This window comes from Mesocricetus auratus, unplaced genomic scaffold, assembly GCF_017639785.1.
Source record: "Mesocricetus auratus isolate SY011 unplaced genomic scaffold, BCM_Maur_2.0 Super-Scaffold_100676, whole genome shotgun sequence".
Classification (NCBI taxonomy): domain Eukaryota; kingdom Metazoa; phylum Chordata; class Mammalia; order Rodentia; family Cricetidae; genus Mesocricetus; species Mesocricetus auratus.
Genome location: NW_024429266.1, coordinates 11753418 through 11778649, shown reverse-complemented (window position 1 = coordinate 11778649; position 25232 = coordinate 11753418). Strand labels below are relative to the sequence as shown.

Here is a 25232-nt window from a genome sequence, read left to right as displayed (position 1 = left end):
CGGTCCAGCCCGGCCTCGAACTCACAGCGATCCATCTGCCTCTGCCTCCTGAGTGCTGGGATTAAAGGCGTGCGCCACCACCGCCCGGCAGTAATTAGGTCTTAAGGGCAATGCCTTCCCTGGTGAGTTTAATGCCTAAACTACATGACTTCGGAAAGTAGCTCTCTCTTTACTCTTCCATCTCCTGCCTCCTGCCTTTCTTCCCTCAGAGGGAGTAGCATGCCACGTGTCAGCCTGGATGAAGAAAAGCTGCCTCCCTTCCTTCCTTCCTTCCTTCCTTCCTTCCTTCCTTCCTTCCTTCCTTCCTTCCTTCCTTCCTTCCTTCCGTGTTTTCTGATTTCCAAAACTGTGTGAATACATTTGTTTGTTATACTTTGGTCAGGCTCAAGCATTATGTTAAAGCTCACAAACAGCCGCCTAGTGCCTCAAACTAAGGAGACTGGAGGCTGAGGAGGCTCAGCTGTGCTCTCTGCTTAGAGTTTCACACAGTAGAAGTCGAGGGGTTAGCGGGAACTGGTGGTAACCGGCATTCTTAAGAATTGGTTTCTTGTCTCCTCCAGGCTCTAGACCAGATCAGTTGCAGTGGCTGTAGAAACGGGGGCTGTGTATTCTTATTGGCTATTGGTGGGGGAACATTCTCAGGGGCCCTTAATCTCTCAGCAATGCAGCATTTGCAGCACTGCGCAGTCCTCTTCACACAGAGTTTCTGTGACCTCCTCTATCACCAGCAGGAGAAAACTGCACTTTTAAAGGATTTCTGTGATGAGACTGGCCCCACCAGGACATAAGGCAACATAACTGTGGGGGTGACGTCTCTCATAAGCACAGATTTCATTGCCAGGGACAGAAAGCATGCAAGGGTGAGTGGGCGTAGGGGTTAAGATTAGAATTCTCTCTCACCACCACTTCTTGAAGGCCTGTCCTGACTCCTGGTAATGAAAACAGTGTCCTCCTCTGCACTCCATGCTAATGAGCTCATTATGCATGCACCGGAGTCACCGAGTGAAGATGGGCCTTGATTTTGCTTACTTTCCATTAGTCTTAGTGTTGGTTAATTAAAATGTGATTACTATTACGCCAGGTGATATTTTGGTATTGCCGGCACTTAAATTTTAAAAAAAAGTATAAAAGACAAAATGTAAAAACCATTAAAAGAAATGGAAAGTGAAATAAGTGAAGTCTTAATATAAGAGAGTATGTATTCTATATAATCAATATAAGAGAGTATGTATTCTATATAATCAATATAAGAGAATATGTATTCTATATAATCATATAAGAGAGTATGTATTCTATATAATCAATATAAGAGAGTATGTATTCTATATAATCAATATAAGAGAGACAGGCTCTTGCTATTGTGCCCAGACTGGTTTCAAACTCCTGGGCTCAAGTAATCCTCCTGCCTCAGCCTCTCAAATGATTGGCACAGACGTGGGCATCACCGGGCTCAGCTTGAATATAATTTTTACAGGTATTTTTTCATGACCTTTTTTGTTCTTTTTTTCTTGGTGAGTTAAGTATGAAATATCATTTATCTTATTGTTATTTTCTTAAATTCTGTAATGCTTTTATTGTGGAACTAGATTTCTTAATAAGCGATAAGGTATATGCCTTACCAAAAAAAACCCTATTTAATTGGAATTTTAAAATTCAACCAAATAATCTGTCTTATAATTGGTGTATTTTACCATTTATATATTATGATAACTAATGTATTTAGACTTGTCCTATTATCTAATTTTGTGAATGTGTGTATGAGGGAGTGGGGAAGTAACTCTGCCCCCCCCTTTTTTAATTTTCTTATTTTGTTTTGTTTTTCAAGACAGGATTTCTCTGTAGTTTTGGAGTCTGTCCTGGAACTTGCTCTGAAGACCAGGCTGGCCTGGAACTCACAGAGATCTGCCTGTTTCTACCTCCTGAGTGCTGGGATTAAAGGTGTGTGCCACCACTGCCTGGCCTGACTTTTTTTTTTTAAGACAGTGTTGACAGATTTTTCTGTTCTTCCCAGTCCTGCAGCCAAATAAACACAGAGGCCTACATTAATTATAAACTATTTGGCCTATTGCTCAAGCTTATTACTAAAAAATGCTTACAACTTAAACTAACGCATAATTCTTACCTATGTTTGGCCACGAGGCTTGGTACCTTTTCTGGGTACGGCATTCTCATCTTGCTTCCTCTGCATCTGGCTGCATCTCAGCCTTTCCTCTCCCCAGAATTCTCCTAGTCCGGTAGTCCTGCCTGAACTTACTTCCTGGCTACTGGCCAATCAGCATTTTATTAAACCAATATGAGTGACAAATCTTTACAATGAACAAGAGCATTACACCACATCAAGTCAGGGTCTTAAGTTACTCAAGCTTGCTGTGTAGCTAAGGATGACCTTGAAGTCTTGATGCTCCCTTCACCTCTCAAATGTTGGGGTTACAAGTGTATGCAACCACATCAGATGTTAACAAACAATATCCTTTTATCTTTTTGTCTGCCTGTTAACACTGGTAATTTCTTCTTTTCCTTATTATGACTTTAAGTGTGATATTTTGGTGGCTACCATAATTTTTGACACATATACCCCTTTTGCCCCAGCAAAGTTTAAAGTTAACCAGTATTTGATTTGTTTCCTTCCAAATCCTACTCCTATGCTTAGTCGGTTTTGATTTTATTTTAGATTCCTTTGTGTGTGTGTGTGTGTGTGTGTGTGTGTGTATGTGTGTGTGTGTGTGTGTGTGTGTGTATGTGTGTGTGTGTGTGTGTGTGTGTGTGTGTGTGTGTGTGTGGCTTTTTGAGACAGGGTTTCTCTACGGCTTTGGAGGCTGTCCTGGAACTAGCTCTTGTAGACCAGGCTGGTCTCGAACTCACAGAGATCCGCCTGCCTCTGCCTCCCGAATGCTGGGATTAAAGGCATGTGCTACCAATACCCGGCTTTTAGATTGCTTTTAAGCATGACAAAAACAACCCACACATACATACCAGTTTTATTATTACTAATTGGTGATTAATGATCAATGTGTTTCATATTTAGATATATTGCTATCTAATACCAATTTGCTCACTTTTAGCTTTTGTATTTTGTAAATTTAATTCTTAAAAAATTTCATCCTTTGTGTTTTTTTTTCAGGGAGATTATTTGTGTAGAAAAATTTCTAAGTTGTTATTTGGAAGAATTTGCTTTTCCCCCCTATTTGTTAATTCCTCTCTGTTAAGATCTGGTGCGTTTACTGGTGCCATGCATTGCCTTTTCCAGCCTGTTGCATGGTTGGACTTGTACAGCAGATGCTCTTTCAGACTGCCTCTTCTTCTGAGTGTATGTTCTTTGAGGCTGTACCTCTTTTTAAATGCTATTTTGGTTATTTGTGTAAATTGATGTCCCCAGTTTTGTAGCTTTCACACACACACACAACACAAACACACACATACACACATACACCACACACATGCATGCTCACACCACACACATACACACATACTCACACCACACACACACACACACACACACACACACACAGCTCACCACACACCTAAAGAAATCCTGGGCCTCTGAACCATGGAAGGCTAGAATCCTGAACAGGCAGAGTCTGACGTATCTAGAGGCTTTGCTTTGTATTATAATGTTGTCAGCACTGACAATAAGAGGTCCCTAGTGGAGGAAGTGACATTGACAATATGTGATAATGAAGTAGCTACTCCTTATGGAAGCTTAGCATGGGCCAGATTCTGGACTGAATGTTTTGTATGTACACACTCCTTTAATTGTCCTGTGAGGTGACAATATTGATGCCAAACCTAGCATGACACCTGGTCATCACAGCATGCACTACAGCCCAGAACTCCTAGACTTAAGTAATCCTCCCGTCTCCACCTTTGGGAACTGTATGTGTATGTTACCAAGCCCAACAAAGGTGTAGCCCAGGCTGGCCTAAGCCTCACATCCTCTTGCCTCATTCCTTTTAGATAGTTCATCCCTGGCATCCCACCAGGGCCGACTCCTTTAACCCTCACCGTAACACCAAATGTAAGAATGTTCCCCGATTACAGATGATGAAACTGAGGCTCCTAGCAATCAAAGTGTCTAATGACGCATCCATTCCTATAAAGTAGCAGAGGTGGCATCTGTCACAGTTCTGTGTGACACTCAGCCCATGATTTTAGCCACCCCATATATTTCTTTGCAAGACCGAAGTTTTTAGACACCAAATGGCTTTATTTCAGAGGGGGAGTTTGACAGATGGACTCAAGTCATCTGTAAACAAACTGATTTGGGTGCTGAAGAACTAGCTCAGTGGTAGAGCATTTACCAAGCAGGTACGAAGCTCTGTTTCAATCCCAGAAATAAGGTGGAGAGAAAAAAAAAAGACTGCTTTTCTTCTGCTGTGTGTGAAACTGTTTGCATGGAGAGTCAGCTGGTCTTTGATATCTTTTTAAAAAAATATACATATACATACACACATATATACATATACATATACATATGCATATACATATACATATACGTATACATTCTTCCCTGGGGAGACTATCTCTCTCTCAGTGTTCCCTGTTTGCCTGGAGTTCTTTGTTTATGTAGTTGAGGTTTTGCGGGCTTTTGCTGTCCACTTTATTTAGTGTGTCTTTTGTTGCTGTCCTTGTTCAGCTCTTGTTTAGGCAGTCATGATGATCTCTGATCTCTTCAACAAATCTGCTTCTGCCCTACATGTCTTGGTATCCAAGAACTAATATACTAAATAGGCTGGGTTTTCCAGTCTGCTGAAATTTTCCTTCTGTATTCTCAGACTTACTTAAATTCATAGTTAGGTATCTGGCATTATTAGAAAGGAGCCACTTAGCTTATCACTTTCCACCAAGACTGGAAAACACCTCTCATCATCTTTATGCTTAACCAGTTTGGGTTCACAGGCCTGACTCCCCCCCGCCACCCCCCCAGCCCATCTTCATCTCCCATTCTCACAGACTACTTGTAAATGTTGTCTCTCTAGACCCAAACACATCCATCCCCAGAGGTGATTGTGCTAACCTGGTCGATGCTACCACAAGGCCTCTGCTCCTGTCAACCTTTCAACTGGGAGGACCTAGGCTGTCACCTGGGTCAACAGGCTCTGCCAGTTAACCCGAAGTCCAGGAAGATGCTTCTTCATAGTTGCATGTGATTATGTGTCCTGGTTAGGACATTTAGATCCACACAATGTATTTGGACCATCTTAGGACATTGTGATTTATAGCCCTTTTAATGGTGACATAAGACTTTTGATAGCCTTGAATATAGGAGAAGAAATCTGCCAGTTCATGAACGTTAGTAGACAATTGGGGCCATATAATGAACCAGGTAAGCTGACCATAAGAAACCTCTCCTAGTCCTTATAATTTTCAAAAACGGTAAGACCCTTTTGAGAGATGGGCATTGGATGCATCTTCATAACATACTTGGAATCTTGCAGCCTTGAACATGCTAACAAAGTCACGCTCTTGGATAGTTCTGGTATATGCTGCTACTGCTGCTGCCACCACAGTTGATGGTGGCTCCTTGGGGGGTTTCTCCTAGCAATAGAGGGCACTGTAGCTTAGGTTGAGGGCCAAGATGGGGTAATTGGAACTGGAGCTGCCTTCTTTCTGTAAGCAATCAGAAAACTGGACAAACTGGATGAGGGAACTGCTCCCTGGAATTTGGCAAAACCCTGTATGGGATTGGAATGCTTTAGGAAGGGAGGCTGATGGAGTGAGTATGCTCTTACCTGGGAACAATGATGCCTCGACTATGACATCATTGGGGAGAGCCCTGACGGAGCACAGGAGAGGAGTCCCTTCTGAGCTGAGAAAGCAGAGTTTGGAGCTGTGGACCTGGCTTCAGTCTGTGGTGCTGGACAATAGATATGAGGGGCATTTTTCAAGGAATGGAAAGTGATTATTACAACATGTGGAAACCAATCGGACAGGATGGAAAGAGACCACCTTAACTAAATGGGAGAAAACGCAGTTGTCTATTCCATTAAATTAAAAATCTTGGAAAGACACTACAAGTATCCTTATCTGAAATCCAAAAGTGTTTTGAGTTGCAGAATTTTGAAAAAATCTGAGACTGTTTAAATATGCACAGTGATATATCTTGGATATGGGATCCAAGTCTATATATGAAATTTATACAATTCATTATGTTCCATATACATCTCATACTCATAGTCTGAAGGATATTTTTATATTTTTAGTTCACTTATGGTTACAAGAGGTCAGGTGTGGAATTTTCTACTGGTAAGTCAGTCCCAAAAAGTTCTGAATTCTGGAGTACTTCAGATTTTCAACTTGTATGAAGAAAATGAAAAGACAAAACATCTAATGCAAAAAAGTTTCTCAATATGCACCAAAGGACATTTTCCCAAACTGTGTTTAAAAGTTTTTACAATTCAGCAATCAGGCACAGAACCCTCAGGTGGGCTGAAGACTTCAAGAAAGGAAACATAAATGACCAACCAGTAAATACAAAGATGTTTATCACGAATCATTAGAAAACACCACGTGGTCTCTGTGAGTTCAAAGCCAGCCTGGTTTACATGGCAAGTTCTTTTACCAACTAGGACTATATAGTGGGACTCTGAATCAATCAATCAAACAAATAAACGTGTTTCAGAAACATTGTGCAGATTGTATAATGTTTGTTCAAAGAGTAGATCTGCTCTGGGATATTTAGCTATGTAAGATGTGTTAGATTTGTTTATGCTGTGGACTATCACTTTAACTGTGTAAAGGTGTGTTACATTTGTTTATGCTGCATTTACTCAATGATGTAAAGATGTGTTACATTTGTTTCACCTTGCATGACTAAGGCACCTGATGGGTCTAATAAAAATCTGAACGGCCTATAGCTAGGCAGGAGCGGGATACCCTGGGCTGTTGGGCAGGAAGAATAAATTGGAGAGAAATCTAGGCTGGAGAAAGAAGGAGAGAATGAGGGAAGCCAGGCAACCACCAGCCAGACATGGAGACAGCAGGAAACTAAGATACACAGAAAAAAAGGAAGAAAGAAGGAAGGACGGAAGGAAGGAAAGAAAGAAAAAGGTAGAAAGCTCCAAGGCAAAGCATAGACAATGAGAAACGGATTAAAATAAGAGCTAAGCTAAGGCCAAGCATTCAAAACTAATAATAAATCTCCAAGCCATGATTTGGGAACTGGGTGGCATCTCCAAATGAAAAAGCCTGGTACACAGAGCTTCAATGCCATTACCAAACACACACACACAGACAGCATGTGTTCGGATGAATGCATTAAGTAAGTACATCATGCTAATAGTTTTACTATACATATATATAGCTTTGTTGGTTATTCCACAATAAATGGAGAGGGAAATAAATAATATGGAGAGGGAACCTCACAAATTTTTAAAACAGATAATGGAAGGTGTAAACAGAACTTTGCTTTGCACAAGTAAGATCTTAGCTTATTATCACCTGAAAAATCGTTCTAAAATGATCCTGAAATTGGAATCTCTCTTCAAGAAATGGATCAATTTTGTACTCACCTAGGTGATGTGCAAGGTTTGTCAAATTATAATAACACCAAGAAGACAACGCTACAAATGTTGGGCAAAAGTCACATGTAAAGGAGTAAATGTTGAGTTGTACTACTTACAGGATATCCCAGGACAGGCAAACACTGTCCAGTGCCCGAGAACATATCACTCGTGTCCAGGGTAAAGATGATGACATAATACACAGGTATTACAGAAATGTCATGTAGCTTTATTCTCTGGTTTTTTCTAAGGGTTTTGTATATTTGCTTAAATTAAAAAATATGTCCTAAAATATATGCACTATATGGTGTATAAGTTAGACCTCATAAAGATAATTAATACAAAGACCGCATGTTTATGTGTCAGGGTAGCCAACCTGCTACTGTTTCTCATTAATATATGATCTTGGACAAGGTCCTTACTTAGTTCAAATTCGTCTATCTGTAAATTAGGAATACTATGAGGATTTACTAGGATTCAGACTCATTTCAGGATCTGACCTGGACCTCAAAAGCAACAGCCAAAAGTTTTCCCTGATCGTGTTAAGAAATAATATGGTTTATTATTCCCTTGTTCTTTTGAGAGACTGCCTCTGAAGCTATCAGGGCAGAACATACAAACCTGATCTAATCAACCCCAAGACAGGAAGGCTTGTTTTACCTCCATTTTGGAGATTTCTGGCCATGCAGGTTGGCCCCTGGCTGCTCAGGGCCTGTGGTGGATATTTGGAAGAGAATGTGTGGTGGAGAGAGTTGCTCACTTCATGTAATCATGAAGGAAAACAGGAGACAAAAATAGGCATCCACAATGTCTTTGCAGGGCATGCTGCCAGTGACCTGTGTTAGTTGGCTCCACTCTGAAATCCATCGCCTCCGAATAGTATCACTCTGCCGTCCCAGTCCTTGATACATAGGCATTTGGGAGACATTTCTGGAAAAGCATCTTCCAGTATGTAAGCAAGCAGCAGGGGGAAACTGAATTAATTTCCTTTTCTAGCTGAGTACAATATCTTGTTCTTAGATGCAGGGAGGGTTCTGGCTCTTTGAGACAAAAATCTCATCTACAGGGGACAAGGTGTCCAGTTATATTCAGGCTGACCTGAGTTAAAATGGACTTATTTGATCCAGCTAGGTGTCAGAGCATCGTGTCTCTCTTGGACTCATCTATGGTGTCACATTTCCCTAAGGTTTCTGCCTTTCTTGTTTATGCATCTTGTCTGGCAACTTGAGCCTGCCCTGCCCATGATTTGATCACCTGCCACTTACCCTATGATTACTATCTGAATTCACCACCTTCTCGTATATATATGCCATTTAATCACTAACTGACTCGCAGACTCCACGTGTCTCCTGTAAAACTTCTGGCCTGGATGGCCCCTGCCTGCTGACCATGCTTCCCTCGGAGCCATTAGAAGCATGGACTCTTCAGACTGAATGGCTCTCTCCTCATGCCTGGGAGAGGTACAAGCATTTTTGGCAGGAAGCTTATCTGACCTTCTAAGCTGAAGCATCGCTGCTACATTCCTGCATCCTTGCAAGGGATTCCAGTTTAAGATAAGAAATTCAAATGGAATGGGTTGAGTTTAGCATCAGAATTAGATTAAGATGCATTTTATATGTTGCCACAACACAATTCTTTACTCATCTGCTTATGTTCTTAGAGGAAGCCTTTCTGCTCATCAGAGTTTCTTCCATTTTAATTTCCAATTCCAGTGGTCTTTGGATGTTCTCATGTTATCTTAAACACACACTCCATGGTAACAGTACGCAGAGCTTTCTTCCTGTTCCTTTGGGCAGTGTCGCATGGTGTGGAGTCTGGGCTTTCTTCCTGGGCAGATGTGGATTTGAATATCAGATCTGCTGTTTATTAGTGCTCGGGCTCAGAGGAGAGCTCTCTGCCCTAGACACTCTGGGCTTGCTTTTGCTCATCGAACATGCCAACATCACCTCTCTCAGCATCTCTGCACTTGTTGCCCCTGATGCTCTCCTTGTCTAGGTCTTCCACGAAGGTAGTCCTTGTCATTCAGATAGTAGTTTAAACGCCATCTCTTTGGATGGAACTTTCCTGAGCACTATTTCCAACCTACCCTGGCCCAGTCTCTATGATGTCATCTTATTTTTCTTTTAAGTGTTGCTCTTATTTACTTATCATCGGGTCATCCCAGTTAGAGTACATAGTTTTCATAAGCAGGACAAGCCCTTATCAGTCTTTTCCTCCTCCATATCTCTAGAGCTTTGAATTGTACCTAGTCCAAACAAGGTAAATTCCTTAGAAGTATTTGTGGAATGAATCAACAAGTCAGCATCTCTAGGCTTTAGTAAAATACAGACCATAGTCTTCCCCTTTAAGGTTAGTGAAGGTTAATATTTGTAACCCAATGTTCATGGAGGGACTTAATGTATGTGTGGCATACACTAAGTGTTCTATAAAGGACAGTAGTTATAGCTGTTTCTTCCCACTATTCTCTCTTCTCTAGTACATAGATTCCCCTAGGAACTTTGTACATCTTATTGCTATGAACATGGGATGAACTCAGTGAAACCCGGGTTATCTGTTTATAATTCACTTGAGATAGGGGTCTTACTTGTGGTTCAGGCTGGTCTCAAAATTTCCAGACTTGAGTGATACTACCAACTCAGCCTCTCAAGAAGCTGGGACAGTGCATACCACTGTGTCTGTTTATGAATTTAGTCAAAATAAAATTTCTTCTTTTTTAATGCAAACTTCATGGTACTTCTTTTTTTCAGTCTCAGCTTGTGAATTCTCTGCCCTGTGAGGGTTTTCCTGACTGTTCACAGTGGCAGGGTTAGGGAATTAGGTGACTATTTTCTGTGTGACCTTGACCAGAGACGTTTGATTTCAGTCATGCAGTTGCAGGTAGATCGTCCTCTACTAGACTAACGCGTGCTTTGAATTGTCCTTATTGTGTTCCTATCGACAGACCCCAGGCTTCCGAAGGTTCCTACTGTAAAGCAGCAGACAAAGAGCTTTATGCTGATTTGGCTCCAGTCCCTTAGTCATGAAATCAGAACATGAATGTGGATTGCACTATTATCAGAGGATTATAATAGTCTCTTCACATGGGTTTCTTTAAAGAGTACTTTCAACTCTATAAGCATACCTGATTTCATACAGATGTGATAGCACATGGATCATAGTAGACATTCAACAGCAGTCACTGAAAGATGTGCAAATTAAAATATTTTGGCAAATAAAAACATAATTAAACAGGTAAGTAGAACTTGTTACAGCTGGTCCTTTGTAACACATAAATATATTTTAGTTGAGATCATTAATACATATTTTAATTTAATAAAGTATGTTTAATTTTTTTCAATTTCATAACCATTCTAGTAGATGGAGTAAATGTGAAAAATGTTTGAAAGTGGATTTATATTCTACTACAAATCAATTTATGAACACTCTTAGGATATAAATTAAGGAAAAGACTCTTCAGTGGTTATAATTTGGGAACTCACCAGTTCGAACTGAAAATTCTTTTCAAACAAATACTTCCCCCATATTTTGTTTCTTTTGTCTTCTGTTTACCTGTTTTTTGTCCAGCTTCCTAGTGCTCCCATGAGTTTTAACTACAGCAGCAATAAAGTGTGAGTTTATTCAAGATGTGTAGAAATGTTACATTTCCTTAATTAAAAAGATGGGATATTCTCACCTATCAATGAATAGCTAACATGAATGTTACCTAACAGTTATTACATGTCAGTTGTGGAGTCTACATAAATGAGGCTTAAATGACATGCAGAAATTAATGTGGGCTTGGTATAAAGCTCAGTGGTAAAACACTCGCCTAGCAAGCACGATGCTATATGTTCAATTCCCAAGAAGCCCCATGTTTGCTTCCCCAAAACACCTGATTAGTTTTCTTGTTCTAATTGGTTTTCTTTATCTATGTGGGGAAAATTGTATAGTGCACACAACTGATAATAAATATTGTGTGTTACACTCACAGGAATAGCAAGTACTTTGCCTATTTACCATAAAACCAGTGTGTTTTTATGGGTGTTATCTTCAGTCATTCAACAATAGCTCTGAGACAATCTATTGAGAAGGAGGAAAGTCAGGGCTGGAGGGATGACTTGGTGGTTAAGAACTCTTGGTACTCTTACTGTGACCTGGGTTCCATTCCCAGTACCCATATCAGGCGGCTGGCAACTGTAACTCCAGTTCCACTGACCTTGAGGCCCTGGTCTCTGTCGGTCTCCTGGGACATCCGTATGCACATGGTATACATAAATGCATGCAGACCTCATACATACAAATTACGAATAAAAGAATATTGCTAAAAGGGAGGAAAGGGGAGCTGGGCAGTGGTTTGCGCATGCTTTTAATCCCAGAGGCAGAGGCAGGCGGATCTCTGTGAGTTCAAGACTAGCCTGGTCTACAAGAGCTAGTTCCAGAACAACCTCCAAAGCTACAGAGAAACCCTATCTCGAAAAAACCAAAAAAAAAAAAAAAAAAAAAAAAGGAGGAAAGGATTGTTTTGGCTTTGCAGGTCTCAGTCCATGTTAAAGCAGAATAGCATGGCTGAAGCTGAGGAAGCTGTTCACCTCCTGCTAACCAGGGAACAGAGAAGAAGAGGGCGGGGTCCCAATATCCTATCCATGGCATGCCTCAATAATATAGCTGCTATTATGTCCCACCTCCTAAAGGATCCACCACCTTCCAACAGTACTACCAGCTGGGAAGCCTTCAGCACAGCACAAGTCAAGCATTCATGAAAAAGGAAAGCATGAATAATCCCTGCCATGACACACAAACTTTAAAAATGGTTTAAAAGTGACCACAACAGACGTCATTCTGACGTGATGTGTATTTTGATAGATGGGGAGAAAAAAACCCAAGTACATTTCTCACAGTAGAATGAAATTTCTTTGCACTGGGGAGGGTGGAAATTGCAGTGAACTCTGCTGGGGCCCTTGGGAAGCTGTGGCAGAAGCAGAGCCTGAATATTTTATACTAGACCACTTTCACTTGTCAATAGTGAAGCTTTTACTAAACTTCTTCCTCAAACCTCATCATGTAGATTTTCTTTCTTTTCAAATGCTGCATAATAATTATAAATAAAGTCCTCTATGGATGATGACACCACTGACCACCATCAGAACAGGAAGCATTTTAGGATTGTGTCCCACAGGAATGTGTTTAGGTCTCACAGATTTTATTTAACCAGACCTTCTTACAGGCTTTTATGAATTAGCCATTTGCAGTCACAGTATACCTATGGCCATAGCATTGGGAAATGTACAAAACATTGATTTGAACCTTATAAGCTGAAGACAAACAACTCCTTAATTTGTCATTGTTTGTTCATTCATCCTTATTATTATAAGCTCTGTTTTGGGTACTGAAGAATTCACACTACGTAAGGGTGAGCAAAAAATTCTGACCCTATGCTTACAGTCTTATGGGAGAGACAGACATTGACTGGAGACCCCTTGTGACACAAGCCTGGGTTTCTGAATGCACAATGGCAATACAGAGTGTGAAGATGAGGTCTTCAGACATGGAGGAAGCCTGGGAGCAGAGGAGATTGGGAAGGATGGTGTGGCTGAGTCTCAGAGAGAGGACTGTGGTATGCAATGTGGTTAGAGAGCAGGCACAGACAGACCCGCAAGGATCTGGAGCAATAACTAGGGTGGACTCTCATCAGGTCTGTCTGCTGATCAGACCTGTGGAAGGCGATGGTAGTTTAAACAGTGTGGTGTGGTGGTGCTAGATGGAGGAAATTTGAGCTATTTAGGAGACAGACAAATTCAAGCATGATTCTTAGGTTTGTGGTTTGAGGAAATGAACATGGTGCTATTTACTGCAACAGGGAATAGGAGAGGATCAGAATGGGAGAGAAAGACTATGGGTTTGATTTTAGATATGTCAAGCTTGCAAGAGGAAGTCATCAAGCAAGCACCAGAATATAATGACACAGACAGCTAGCACTGTGATAACACCACCTGGCTAATGTTTAGCTATACATACATATGGCCATTGAGTTTAATTAAAACAGAAGCATTAGAAGACTGGAGAGATGCTTTTCTAGAATGCGTTGGTTCCATTCCCAGCACCCATGCTGATTGGCTCACAACTGCCTGTAATTCCTGCTCCAAAGGGATCTGACACCTTTGGCCTCTGCAGGCATCTGTACTCATGTGTACACACAAGTGTGAGTGCATACACACATACACACACACACACAGAGGCACACACACACACACAACACACACAAGCAAATCTTTAAAAATAATTTAATGTCTCTGTTCTACTAGTTACATTTTAAGTAGTCAATAGCTCAGAGGCAGAAAATGGCCTTGACATGAAGGAAGATTTGCGGTCTATCCTCATCACAGGAAAAAAAGAAGTGTAGTTAGCAGCTTTCATTTAATAGCCCAGTTCTAGAGCTCAGAGCAGTCCAGGGTTGGGAATACAAAAAATCGATGCTTATGTGCACAAAGTTTAACAGTGTAGTTAACAGTGTAGGAAGAGAATGGTCAGTGGAATGAGGAATCAAAGGACTGAGAGTCAGTTACCTTCAACGTGCAAAGGTCAGTGAAGAACAAGAAGGCTTCAGAGGGCACAGAGAAGAAGCAGACAGAGAAAGAAGGATAAGGATATCCTTAAAAGTCAGGAAAAGTGTGTACAAAGGAGACAGGAGAAGCAACAGTCACATGCTGCTGCAAGGAGGGCCAAGGGCGGTGAAGACTGAACATGCTGATTCCGTCAGTGAAATAGAGAAGTCTGGCCACTCCAGCAAGATCTGCTCCAGTGGGGGCTGGGAAGAGAAGCAGATAGATGAGCACGAGGTCATGAAGAGAGAGCTGACAGCAGGAGATAAACCTGTGAGTTCCATGATGTAACAAGTTGTCAATGCGATCACAATTACAAATTTAGTCAGGTAAAATGGAATTAATACCATAGACACGTGCTTAGAGCATTGTAGTTGCCCCTCTGGGTAACCAATCTGGAATATTTTGTCCTATGAGGAGGCATGCATACTGTGCTTCTCTCTTACCCTGACTACCTTGGAGGGCAGGTAAGGGGGGGCCATGCAAGGGCTCAGCGGAGGCCATATCAAGGAGTATTGTTTAGCCTTACAACCACAGAATGGGACAGAAGGCAGTTTCTTTTCTGAAATCTTGAAGCCAGTCCTCCAAGGGTATGGAGGGATGACTGCAACAGACAAATCAATAAGTAGGGGGATAAGGAAGGCAACCAAAGGGAAGAGGGGAGAATGGAGTTGCAAAGGTGCAAAATATGTAGATCTGTAGTCTTTATCTTATTGCCTATGTAATATGGGAATGCATCTCCTGAGAGAGAGAGACAGACAGACAGAGAGTCACAGTTTGGGACGTCTGTGGGAAATGGGCAAGAGCAGCATGGGGAAGACACATGCCAAACAGATAGGTAATTGCACTGTGCCTACGGGTGGGGTGAGGTAAAGGGAGAAGGCAGCTCCTCCCCGACCAGCTTGTGGTAATCTCACTTATCTCTCTTGGAGTCAAATACAGAATTATGGGGTGGGGAGGACCGAGCTGAGGTCTTTGGAGGAGTAAATGGGTGAAGGTGGGAGTAGAGGAAAAATGAAACCGGGAAGGCAGCTCCCCACCCATGTGACAGCCAGGGTGACTTACACAGAGCTGAGGAGAGTGAAGGGAAGCACAGACAAGGTCTCTCCAGTTTTGGGCCGCTATGATTAAATAGTCCCTCAACTGTGAACATACCTGACGTTTGGCAGCTGGAAACTCTCAGTTGGCTGCAAGTGAGTTTCAGGACAAATTGCCAGCGACTGTCCCTTTTTCTCTCCCTTCCCTTGGGCAGGGCATTTGTGTCAACAACAGTAAAGATAAACAACTCCAGTATATTACTCACATTCTTCTGTTCTTTGCTTCCAGTTTTGCTGCAGCAGTTTTTTTTTTTTAAAACCAATCTAGTGTTGCCAGTGTTCATACAAAACATATTGTATGGAGTGTATGCAGTTTTCTGGTAGTAATGAGGTAAGCCTCATTCCTTGACCTGTTGAGAATTGGAGCATTAGTGACCAATAAGAATTCTTTTTCTGGAAGACTGTATGTAGATCACATCTCAGGTTGCAGTTTGCTCTAGGAAAGAAATGAGAACAAGTGGAGTATGAGAGATTTTTTGTGTAAAAAGTCCCTGTATGAACTGCTGGTAGCTGAAAATAACTTACTTCCCACAACTGTGCAAAAACTCAGGGATAGATTTTCTGTAATTTTTGTTCAGAATCTGGAAGTTAACAGGCTCCTGGTTGACTTCCTCTTTCATGAAAGTCATCCTGCTCCGAATGTCATCCATCTCAGTTTGTGGCAACTTTCATCCTTCAGGGCAAAGATCTTGGAGGTATTCTTGACTTCTCACATTTCACATTTAGTCTGTGTGGAAACCCCATGGGTTCATCTGTTAAAGAACAGACCCTACATCTGAGTACTTGTCACCACATCCACTGTGATCATCCCTACCCGTTACTTTCATCTCCTGTCTGTAGTATTGTAGGGCCTCCAATAGATTCTCTAACTTTCAGTGTTTTTTTCTAGTAGCTGGATAATCCTATTAAATTATGGTAGTGTACATCACTCTCCTGTTAAAAACCTTTTCTCATTGTTTCCATGTTGTCTTAGGGTTTCTGTCGCTGTGAAGAGACACCATGACCATGGCAACTCTTATAAAAGAAAACAATTAATTGGGACTGGCTTACAGTTTCAGAGGTTCATTCAGTTCATGATCAAATGGAAAGGCAGCAGGAAGAGAATAAGGCACACTAGGCCTGGCTTGAGCTTGTGAGACCTCAAAGCCCGCCTCCAGTGACACAGTTCCTCCAACAATGCCACACCTACTCCAACAAGACCACAAAACCACACTTCCTAACAGATCCAGTCCCTATGAACCTATGGGGCTCTTTCCACTCAAAACACCACACCTATTTTACTTAGTAAATACTAGTGTCCTTATGATAACAGCACACAAGGCCTGTGGTTGCCAGAAGAGGGCATCAGATTCCCCACCCCAGAACTAGAGTTAAGTTGCTAACTGCTTTGTGGGTGGGTGCTGGGAATCAAACTCAGGTCCTCTGGAAAAGCAGCAAGTGCTCTTAGCCACTGAGCTACCTATCCAGGCCCTACTCAATCCTTCATATCATCCTGTCTTATATTGTACTGCTGTCCTCAGTTTCATAAAGTTATCTTGGCCTCTTTGGTGGACTTGAATACACTAAGCAAGATCCTCTCTCTGGGGCTAAGCATTGGCTGATCTGATTCGAAATTTTCTTTCACATATTCATGTAGTTTACTCCTTCAAGTTTGTGCTTTCCAGTGAGGCCTGTTTTGAATATTCTATTAAAAAATATACCTCTAAACCTCATCCTTTTACTGTGTATTTCTACCCACCCAGATACATATAATTGGTTTTTAAAATAAAACATTTATTATCAAAATACTAATTGGTTTTATTGTCCATTCAACTTTATTTTGTTCATTAACTGATCTATAGTACTTAGAATACCTAGTGCATAGTTAGTAAATATTTGGCAAATATTACTGAATAAATGGAAGTCTGGATTTCCTTTACTGAACCTGGGATAATCTTAAAATAAATAGACTTGAACTAAACTAGGTTTCCTTAGAGCATTAAATTCCAGTTGCATCAGTTATAATTTCATATTCAGACATAGTAGCTGGGATGGAACCAATAGGGAGTTAGATGGTGATTTCGTAGAGATATGTTAAATTAAGAAATAATTATTCTTTTATTTGTTGTTTATTTATGTATTTGGAGACAAGTATGTGGTACTACTCCGAACAAGGATTGTTCATTCTTTCTGTTGTACTTCTTATTAAAGCCAGGAGTTTATTCATGCTAAACGAGCACTCTATCACGGAGCTGTTTCCAGACTTGCTTTTTTTTCAGTTTATATGAGATCTAATTTTGCCAAGATGCCCAGGTAGGACTTTTATTGGAGGTCTTCTGGCCTCATACCTTCTAAACGGCTGGGAATGCCACAGGTCGTTTTTAAATTTAATTTTAAAAAGGTGCTTTTTTTTTCTGATAAGGACTTCCTCTTTCAGCTCAGGCTGGCCTCGAACTCACCGTAATCCTCCTGCCTCAGCCTCACAAGCGCTGAGATTACCAGTGTATTCCACCACGTTCAGCTGCCCCCCCTCCCTAAGCTCCCTAAATTCAGGCGCTTCATTTCGAGAATCTTGTGTAATGACACAGAATTCCGAGTGAGCTAGCATGGGCTACTCCACCTGAAATGAGCTTCTGGGAGTTAGGGTTCCTGAAGGCTGTGTCCCTGGATGGTGGAAGAGGTCTGGCTCCTCAGCTAGCTCTGTTGCCCTCCCAAAGCGAAACACTGCAATTTTTCCAGCGGGAGCTTCCAGACACGAAAAGATGACCCTTGGGCTAAGTTTCTAGGGCGTGACAAGCTGCAGAGCGCCTCAGAAAGCTGTTCCACACATTTTCAAACCTTTGTTCAAAGCTTAAACGGCGCCTCCCACTTCAGCAACATCCAAGTAGTTCTTTTCTTCTTACATTTAGCAAGCAACGTTTTAGAGTGAGGCCATGGACATGGCCTGGGGAGTGGAAGGAAGGGCAGACGCGAGAGCTCCTGCCAGGCGGACTCGCGAGTCTCCATTTTGTGGGGCGTCGGATGCCCCCGGGCTCCCCGAGTCAGGTGTGTGACTTGGAGCCGCCGGGCCTCACTAGCCCTCGAGGTAGGATCACGGTTTCTACGGCCAAGGGCTCAGTTGTCTTGTGCAACTCGGAACTGCCTTGGCGGGGAGGGACGCAGCCCTGAGCTCCACCCCCGCGTTTTACGATCATTGTTCTCCCGAGGCGCCGCCTTCCCGCGCCCTGGCTCCGCCTGGAGGCGCGCACATGAGCGGCTCCGCCGCGCCCATCGCCAGCACTTCCCTCCCAAGGCGAAAAGGTTCCCGCCCCCTTCGGTTCCGCCCACTCGGCCCCGCCCAGAGTCTGCGCATGCGCCTTCGTCACCCCGTCCGAGCGCTCCTCGCCCCTCCCTCTAAGCCTCCGGGCGCGCCGCGGGCGGGGCCTCGCGGGCGGGGGCGGGGCCAGAGCGCCTCTCCCGGGGGCCCGACCGGGATTAGTTGGTTTCGGAGAGGAGGAGAAGGAGGAGAAGGAGGGAGCAGCGAACGCCGAGACAAAGCCGCGTCGCGTCCCGAGGACCGAGGGGAGTGGGCCGGGGGCTCGGTGGCGTCCCGGTCAGCCGAGGGGGTTGGTGCGCCGCTGCCTTGCAACAGGTCGGCCGCCGGGCGCGCGGCCTCGTCCTCTCACGGCTTCTCCGGGCCCGCGACCCCCGGCTGACTTCTGCTCGGCCAGGCCGCGGCCGGACCCCCGCTTCCATGCGGTTCGGGTCCAAAATGATGCCGGTAAGCGGGTGGGCGTGCTGGGGCCGGGGCGTGGGGCCCGGAAGTATGCGGGGCGCTGGGGCCGGGGCAGCCGAGCTAGTAGAGCTCGGGGCTTCGGGACTCCAGGCTCCGTTCCGCCCGGTCCCCTCGCGAGGGTCGCGGTGCTGCCTCGCAGGTCTGGGCGGCAGCCACGGGCCGCTGCTCCAAACTTTGCCTTTTGGGGGGGGGGTTGTTTTGAAGGTCAAGTGCCGGGGAGCCGGGAACCTTGTTCTTCAATTGTTTGAGCTTTTTTACTGGAGTCAAGCATAACGCTTGAAGAGGCTTGCCTTTCTTTTTCTTTATTTCTGCTAGTTTTTTTTTTAACCCCCCTTGAATTTCGATCTGATGTTGGCGATAGCAGCCAAGTCACCCTATCTCTTTGTGGAAACAGGCTTTAGTAAATGTAGCCTCAAAAGTTTTAGTTTGCAGGAAAACTTCTGAGACCCGCTCCCTCAGCTTGTTCTGCAAGATCTCCGAGAAAGAGTGAGTTCTTTAGGCATCTGACGTGACCACCAGACCACAGGTGATCTGCAGTTTAGGTGGAGATGATCCCAAAAAGCCACTTTCTTTAGCGAGCGCAAGATTTGGCTGGTTGTGGTGGCTTCTGTGTTGTGGATTTCCTTGTGGGTGCTGTGTTTGCTTCTCTCAGGCAGAATCAATCTTGCAATCAATTTGAGTTCTGTTTTTAAAAAAAATTTTTACAATAATCAGCTTTTATATATTCTTTGAAAAGTTAATGTATTTTAACCATATCCATCCCTACCCCCCAACCCATGTTCGTATAGCTTCACTTGGTTAAGAAAACAAAACAAAAAACCTAACACAACTTTATTTTTGCTTTTGTAAAATCCGTGGAATAGAGTGATGAAATTTGTGTGTGTGGGTGTGTAGGTTCTATTTTGTTTTGTTTTTGTAATTACACATGCAGAATGTTGTCTCTGTTCCCCCTTGTGTTGTAGATGATGTCTTAAATTATTCTGTCTTATACACATACATAATAATTTGATTTTTGGGGGTTTAGATGTCTTGGGAAGAGTCAAGGAATTTGGAATTGCTAGCATTTTGTAACTTAGTACTCATTTATTGAGTTAGGTTTGTGATGTGACTGCCTCATAGTGAAATACATACCTTGATAACGATAGGTTTTATTAACTTTTTTATTCCTTGGGTTTTATTTCTTTGTTGTGAAAAGACTTGTGTAGTGTAGGTTGTCTACCAGTTTTTTTCTGAAGAGTAAAAGGAAGAGAATAGGTGTTTTTGTTGCAATATTACCTCTTCCTGAAAGGTCAGTCTAATATCAAGGTATCTTTTGTTTTTGTTTCATGTAGGGATGTTTTTCTTCCAACTATGTAGCTGATCATCAGAATTCTTATAAGAAGTTAGTAATCTTGGGACTAAAGTCACTTAAGTCATGTGGTTTTGACAGCTTTTCTGATGTCAGTAGAATCATGTAGTGTGTGTGTGTGCATGATGCCCTTTGGAATTTTTGCACAGCATTAGTAATCCCAGATGTTAAAAAAGGAAGAAAGGAAGGAAGAGAAAGAAACTGTCTCTTTGCTTCAGCATCTGTGACTTGGGGATGATGGAATACCAATTCTCAGTAGTCTGGAAGATTAGAGTTACTGTTTATGAAGAGAAGGATTAATATGGTCCCTGGCTTGGATAGGTGCTACATAAAACTCCTGAATTGGCAACAGTGATTACACATGAGATTTTTATTTAGTGATACATAAAAATATGATTGATTTCATTTAGCAGCCTTGTGTTCTTTTTACAAAAGATTTATTTTGTGAATACAAATGTTTTACTTGCCTGTATGTCTGTGTACCATTTGTGTGCCTGGTGCCCACAGAGGTCAGAAGAGGTCATCAGATCCTCTGGAACTGGATTTAGGATGGTTGTGAGCTACTCTGTAGGGTGGTGGGAATTGAACCCAGGACCTCTTTAAGAATAACAAGTTCTCTTAACCACTAAGCATCTCTCCAGCACCCAAGCCTCAGGTTGAACGTGTTTTATACTTGTATAAAAAGAAAACTGCGTATGGTAGAAAGGATGAAAACCAGGGCCTTGCATACATGGTAAACAAGTACTCTGTCACTGGGCTATAAAGCCTCTGAAAGTGTGTTTTGGCTCTTTGAGATAGATCTTGCTGTGTGGTACCTACTCTGTAGCCCAGGCTGCCCCTGCCCTTTAGCTTACAGCAGTTCTCCTGCATCAGCATCTGGAATGCATGGACAACAAACATGGCCACCATTCTTGACTTAAAACCGTCTTCCTAAATTTGGTTTTCATCTTTAGCTTTTAATGTGCTTGGCTTTTTATTCTAATACGAGCAAGGTTTTGTTGCATGTTGTTTGTTACTACTTTGGAAAAGGAGAAGTTTATCAGGGAGAGCATCACGCTAATGAAAAGATGGGCATTCAGAGTGTAGACCAGTTGCTTTGATGTGCCTTTTTAATGTGGTAAAACATACAGAATTTGAAGTTTTACCTTTCTAGCCATTTTCAAGGGCAGTTTTATGGCACTAAGTACATTCCTTGGTTTGTTTTGGAAGGCATTCTGGTGTCCTAGTGTATTATATTAAATATATACAAACCCAAAGGTGTTCATGTATTTTCTAACCAAATAGTACAGACTCAAGTAGTTTTCCTCTATGTGGGACGTGAAGTGATAATTGGTTACAAAGCCAGAAGTGGAGATGCATTTTAGCAGGCTAACTAAAAATAACCGGGAATCACAGAGCAGCTAATGACAGGGTAATGCGAAAGTGGCATGATGCTTACTCTCGGTTTTTTTTTTTTTTTGATACCTGCCATGGCATCTCTTGTTCTGTGCTATCTATCTCCACCACTTAGTGAGGAGAAACTGACTTTATAGTTGACATCTTACCTTCGTTTAAGAAGGGTTATTTAAGAAGGGTGGCTTTTTAGTCTTCCATTCATTGTAACTGATTTTCAAATGGAAGCAATTATCCAAAACAAAAAATCTCACCCACTTGAAAATGATACTAGATTTCTTTTTATTACTTTCATGTTGTATTCCAACAAAAATATGTTTTTACAAAAGAGCCTACCCAACACTGAAAGCATTTACTACTCTTTTCAGAAAAGTTTCATTAAAATGTTTGTTCGCCGGGCGTTGGTGGCGCACGCCTTTAATCCCAGCACTTGGGAGGCAGAGGCAGGTGGATCTCTGTGAGTTCGAGGCCAGCCTGGTCTACAAGAGCTAGTTCCAGGACAGCCTCCAAAGCCACAGAGAAACCCTGTCTCGAAAAACCAAAAAAAAAAAAAAAATGTTTGTTCACATCTGCTTTTGAAATGGTAAATTAAAAAGCAAAATCTACCATTGAAAAACTACAGCCTGTAATAGCCAGTACCCATAGAAGGCCAGTGGGCTTGGATTTGTGTAGACAGTAGGGTGAGCTGCCCTGTATTATCCCGCAGTGCCTTGTACACAGTGTGGCTATTGTGAGTGAAGAACTGAACTTGGAATTATGTTTAAATAACTGCATGTGCCTGGTGGGGACTGTTTTGCCTGTGCAATCAAACCAGATGTCACCATACTACAGATAATCTTTCCAGACAAACTAGTTGAGTTTAAAAAGCTCAGTTGATTTGACTGTAGTTAGCTTTAAAATTTGTGGCATTTTTTTTCCCTGTCTGTGCTGCAGGGGTGTAATTGCTTGGAGTTGTTTATTAGTGCTGGGAAACAGAGCCTGGTTCTCTGAGCTTCTGGCATCAAGAGTGCTAATTGGTTATCGCAGTGACTCCTTTGCAGTCTGACCCCTCCCTGGCCATCAGCTTTTCTATTCTGTAGTTCCCCTCTGCAAACCAAAAGCAGGGCTTCTGCTTAAGTACTGTGTTTCCAAAAGCCCAGTTTTGTTTGCCATTATTTCCCAAACTGGAATTGTTTTTTTTAAACTAAAAAAAAAAATCTTTTAAGTTACAGATGTGGGGGGCTGGAGAGATGGCTCAGTAGTTAAGAGTACTGTCTGCTCTTCCAGAGGACCCAGGTTCAATTCCCAGCACCTATATGGCAGCTGTAACTTCACTTCCAGGGGTCGAATGCCCTCCTCACATACCAATGCACATAAAATAAATACAAACATTTTTAAAAAGTTACTGATGTGGAGCATTGAGCCTGTGTAAATTCTGTTCTCTGAAAGAATTCCTTCCAGCTGACTAGGATAAGAAGGTACTGCATGTGGGTTTTATTCCAGAATGAAGTTTATGCTTAGCTAAAGATGAGTTCCTATCTCTAGAGTTGTAATTTTCAAAGGCCATTGAATCATTTATTTTTAGAAATGTGCGAAAGATCTCACATTTCATGTGTTTCAGTTTTGTGGCCTTGTGACTTCAATTATATTACATGTGATTTCACATTTGAAATTTTCTGTTTTTTTTTGCCTTTTAGAGAAATCAGACTTAGTATAAAGAAATGTAATCTAATATGCACTGCCCCTTATTTTAAAAATTAAAGGGAATTAGCTTATCTGGAAGGGACCTTGGAGGGTCATTCTTACTCTTCTAGGAAGAGCTGGCATCCCCCTTCCCAGCAGACTCAGGAACAATGAAGACTTTCTGGCTGGAGCTTTTAAGGGATACTTTGCCCTTTATCTCTGGGTGATCTACCTCAGGTGCACGCCTCTAAAAGGCACAGAGAGCCCTTGTGAAGTCTACAGATTGATTGGGTTTTCTTCAGCTCAAACAGGATAACTCTGTAGCAGTACATGCTGGTCTGATATGTTGTCCTGTGTGATAAGCCTCTCCCTAGCTTTCTCCATTCACAAGTGTCTCGCAGAAGAATGGGCTGTAAGAGCTTAGGAATCCAGAGTGCTCTGTTCAGTTCATGCCACTTAATCAAGCCAAACACTATTTAAGTACTGGGCTTTGATAGTGTGCTAGGTACTAAACAGAGTGTTTTTCTCTTATCAGTTAGAACTGAAAATGTAGATAGGATGGCCACATTTGAAGTATGGTGGAGTGGTGAGACTTAAGATTCTGTCTGCATCTGTCCTGGTTGGAGAGTGGTGTTGGTCACAGGTGCTCCTGAGAAGGCAGCAGGAAGCAGCATCACTAAACACTGAGTAGTGTTTTATCAGAGAAGTAAGTGCCAAGACCAAGGTTTGGATTGTGGGAAGAAACTCAGCAAGTATGTTTTTTTTTAAAGATGTATTTATTTATTATGTATACAGTATTCTGCTGGCATTCATATCAGCATGCCAGAAGAGGGCGCCAGATCTCACTACAGATGGTTGTGAGCCACCATGTGGTTGCTGGGAGTTGAACTGAGATCCTCGGGAATAGTAGTCAGTGCTCTTAACTTCTGAGCTATGGTTTAAGTTTTTTCTTCTATGTAAAATAATTTAAAAGCTTTTTTGTTTGTTTGTTTTTGTTTTGGAAGCTGTCCTGGAACTTGCTTTGTAGACCAGGCTGGCCTTGAACTCACAGACATCTGCCTGCCTCTGCCTCCGAGTGCTGGGATTAAAGGCTTGTGCCACCAACACCTGGTTTAAAGGCTCTCTAATGTAGATTATACTAGCACCAAATTGTCAATGAAAATAAATGCCCAGTTGACTGGTCATAACTACTGAACTTCTGAAACACATACTAATTGCTTTCTTAGAAAAAATTTTAAAAAGATTTAATTTAAAAAAAACCCGTGTTTGTGTGTTTCTGTGTGATGGTGTGTGCATGTGAGTGCAGCTGCCTGTAGAGACTAAAGGGGTCAGATCCCCTGGAGCTGGAGCCCACGTGGTTCACAACTTGGGTGCTGGGAGTTGAGACAAACTGTTTGAAAACCTGGAATTGGAGGTGGGTGAGGTGGGAGGTGGGGTGAGGTAGGAGGTGGGTGAGGTGGGAGGTGGGGTGAGGTGGGAGGTGGGAAACCTAACTGAAATGGCAGGTCAGTCAAAAAGCTTCTGTTTAGAGCTCCTTTGTGTAACACAGCCCAGGGACCTAGAGAGGCCTTTCTAGCTGGTCAATTTGATCTTTCCATTCTCATTCAACAGAATTTGAAGCTCCAAGTTGTTTCATTAGTTTGCTTCTGGTCATTCTATTGAAGTGAGATTTGAACTGTTTGCAAATACACACTCTGTTCAAGCCTGCAAGCGCTTGGGCTATAATGTACTTGCAGAGCAAACAGTTGTCATGTTATTTTGGCTAATGGCTAATGATAACTTCAAACATTGCTCTTCAGAGGCTAGAGAGGGCTCAGTGGTTAAGGGCACTTGCTGCTCTTTCAGAGGACTGCAATTGGCTTCTCAGGACCCAGGAACCATGACTAGCAACAGCTCGTGCTT

The 25232-nt window shown here is 42.4% G+C and overlaps 1 protein-coding gene and 1 long non-coding RNA gene across 3 annotated transcripts in view; one reads left to right on the top strand and one right to left on the bottom strand.

Moving 5' to 3' along the window:
- Positions 1–13743: 13743 nt before the first annotated feature.
- Positions 13744–18451, bottom strand: LOC121137212. Of its 2 annotated transcripts, XR_005874444.1 has the most exons (4): positions 17774–18451; positions 15700–15926; positions 15381–15610; positions 13744–14283 (listed from the first exon to the last, which is right to left on the bottom strand). It is a non-coding gene; the product is annotated as an uncharacterized LOC121137212 (long non-coding RNA). The 2 variants fall into 2 exon arrangements; XR_005874443.1 differs by having other exon boundaries at positions 13744–15610.
- Positions 18452–18638: 187 nt separating this feature from the next.
- Tp53bp2 (tumor protein p53 binding protein 2) overlaps positions 18639–25232 on the top strand; it is a 50577-nt gene continuing 43983 nt past the window's right edge. The window contains exon 1 of the mRNA XM_040738407.1: positions 18639–18913. Coding sequence (XP_040594341.1) covers positions 18887–18913 — 27 coding nt within the window. The 5' untranslated portion in view covers positions 18639–18886. The remainder of the gene's footprint in view (positions 18914–25232) is intronic.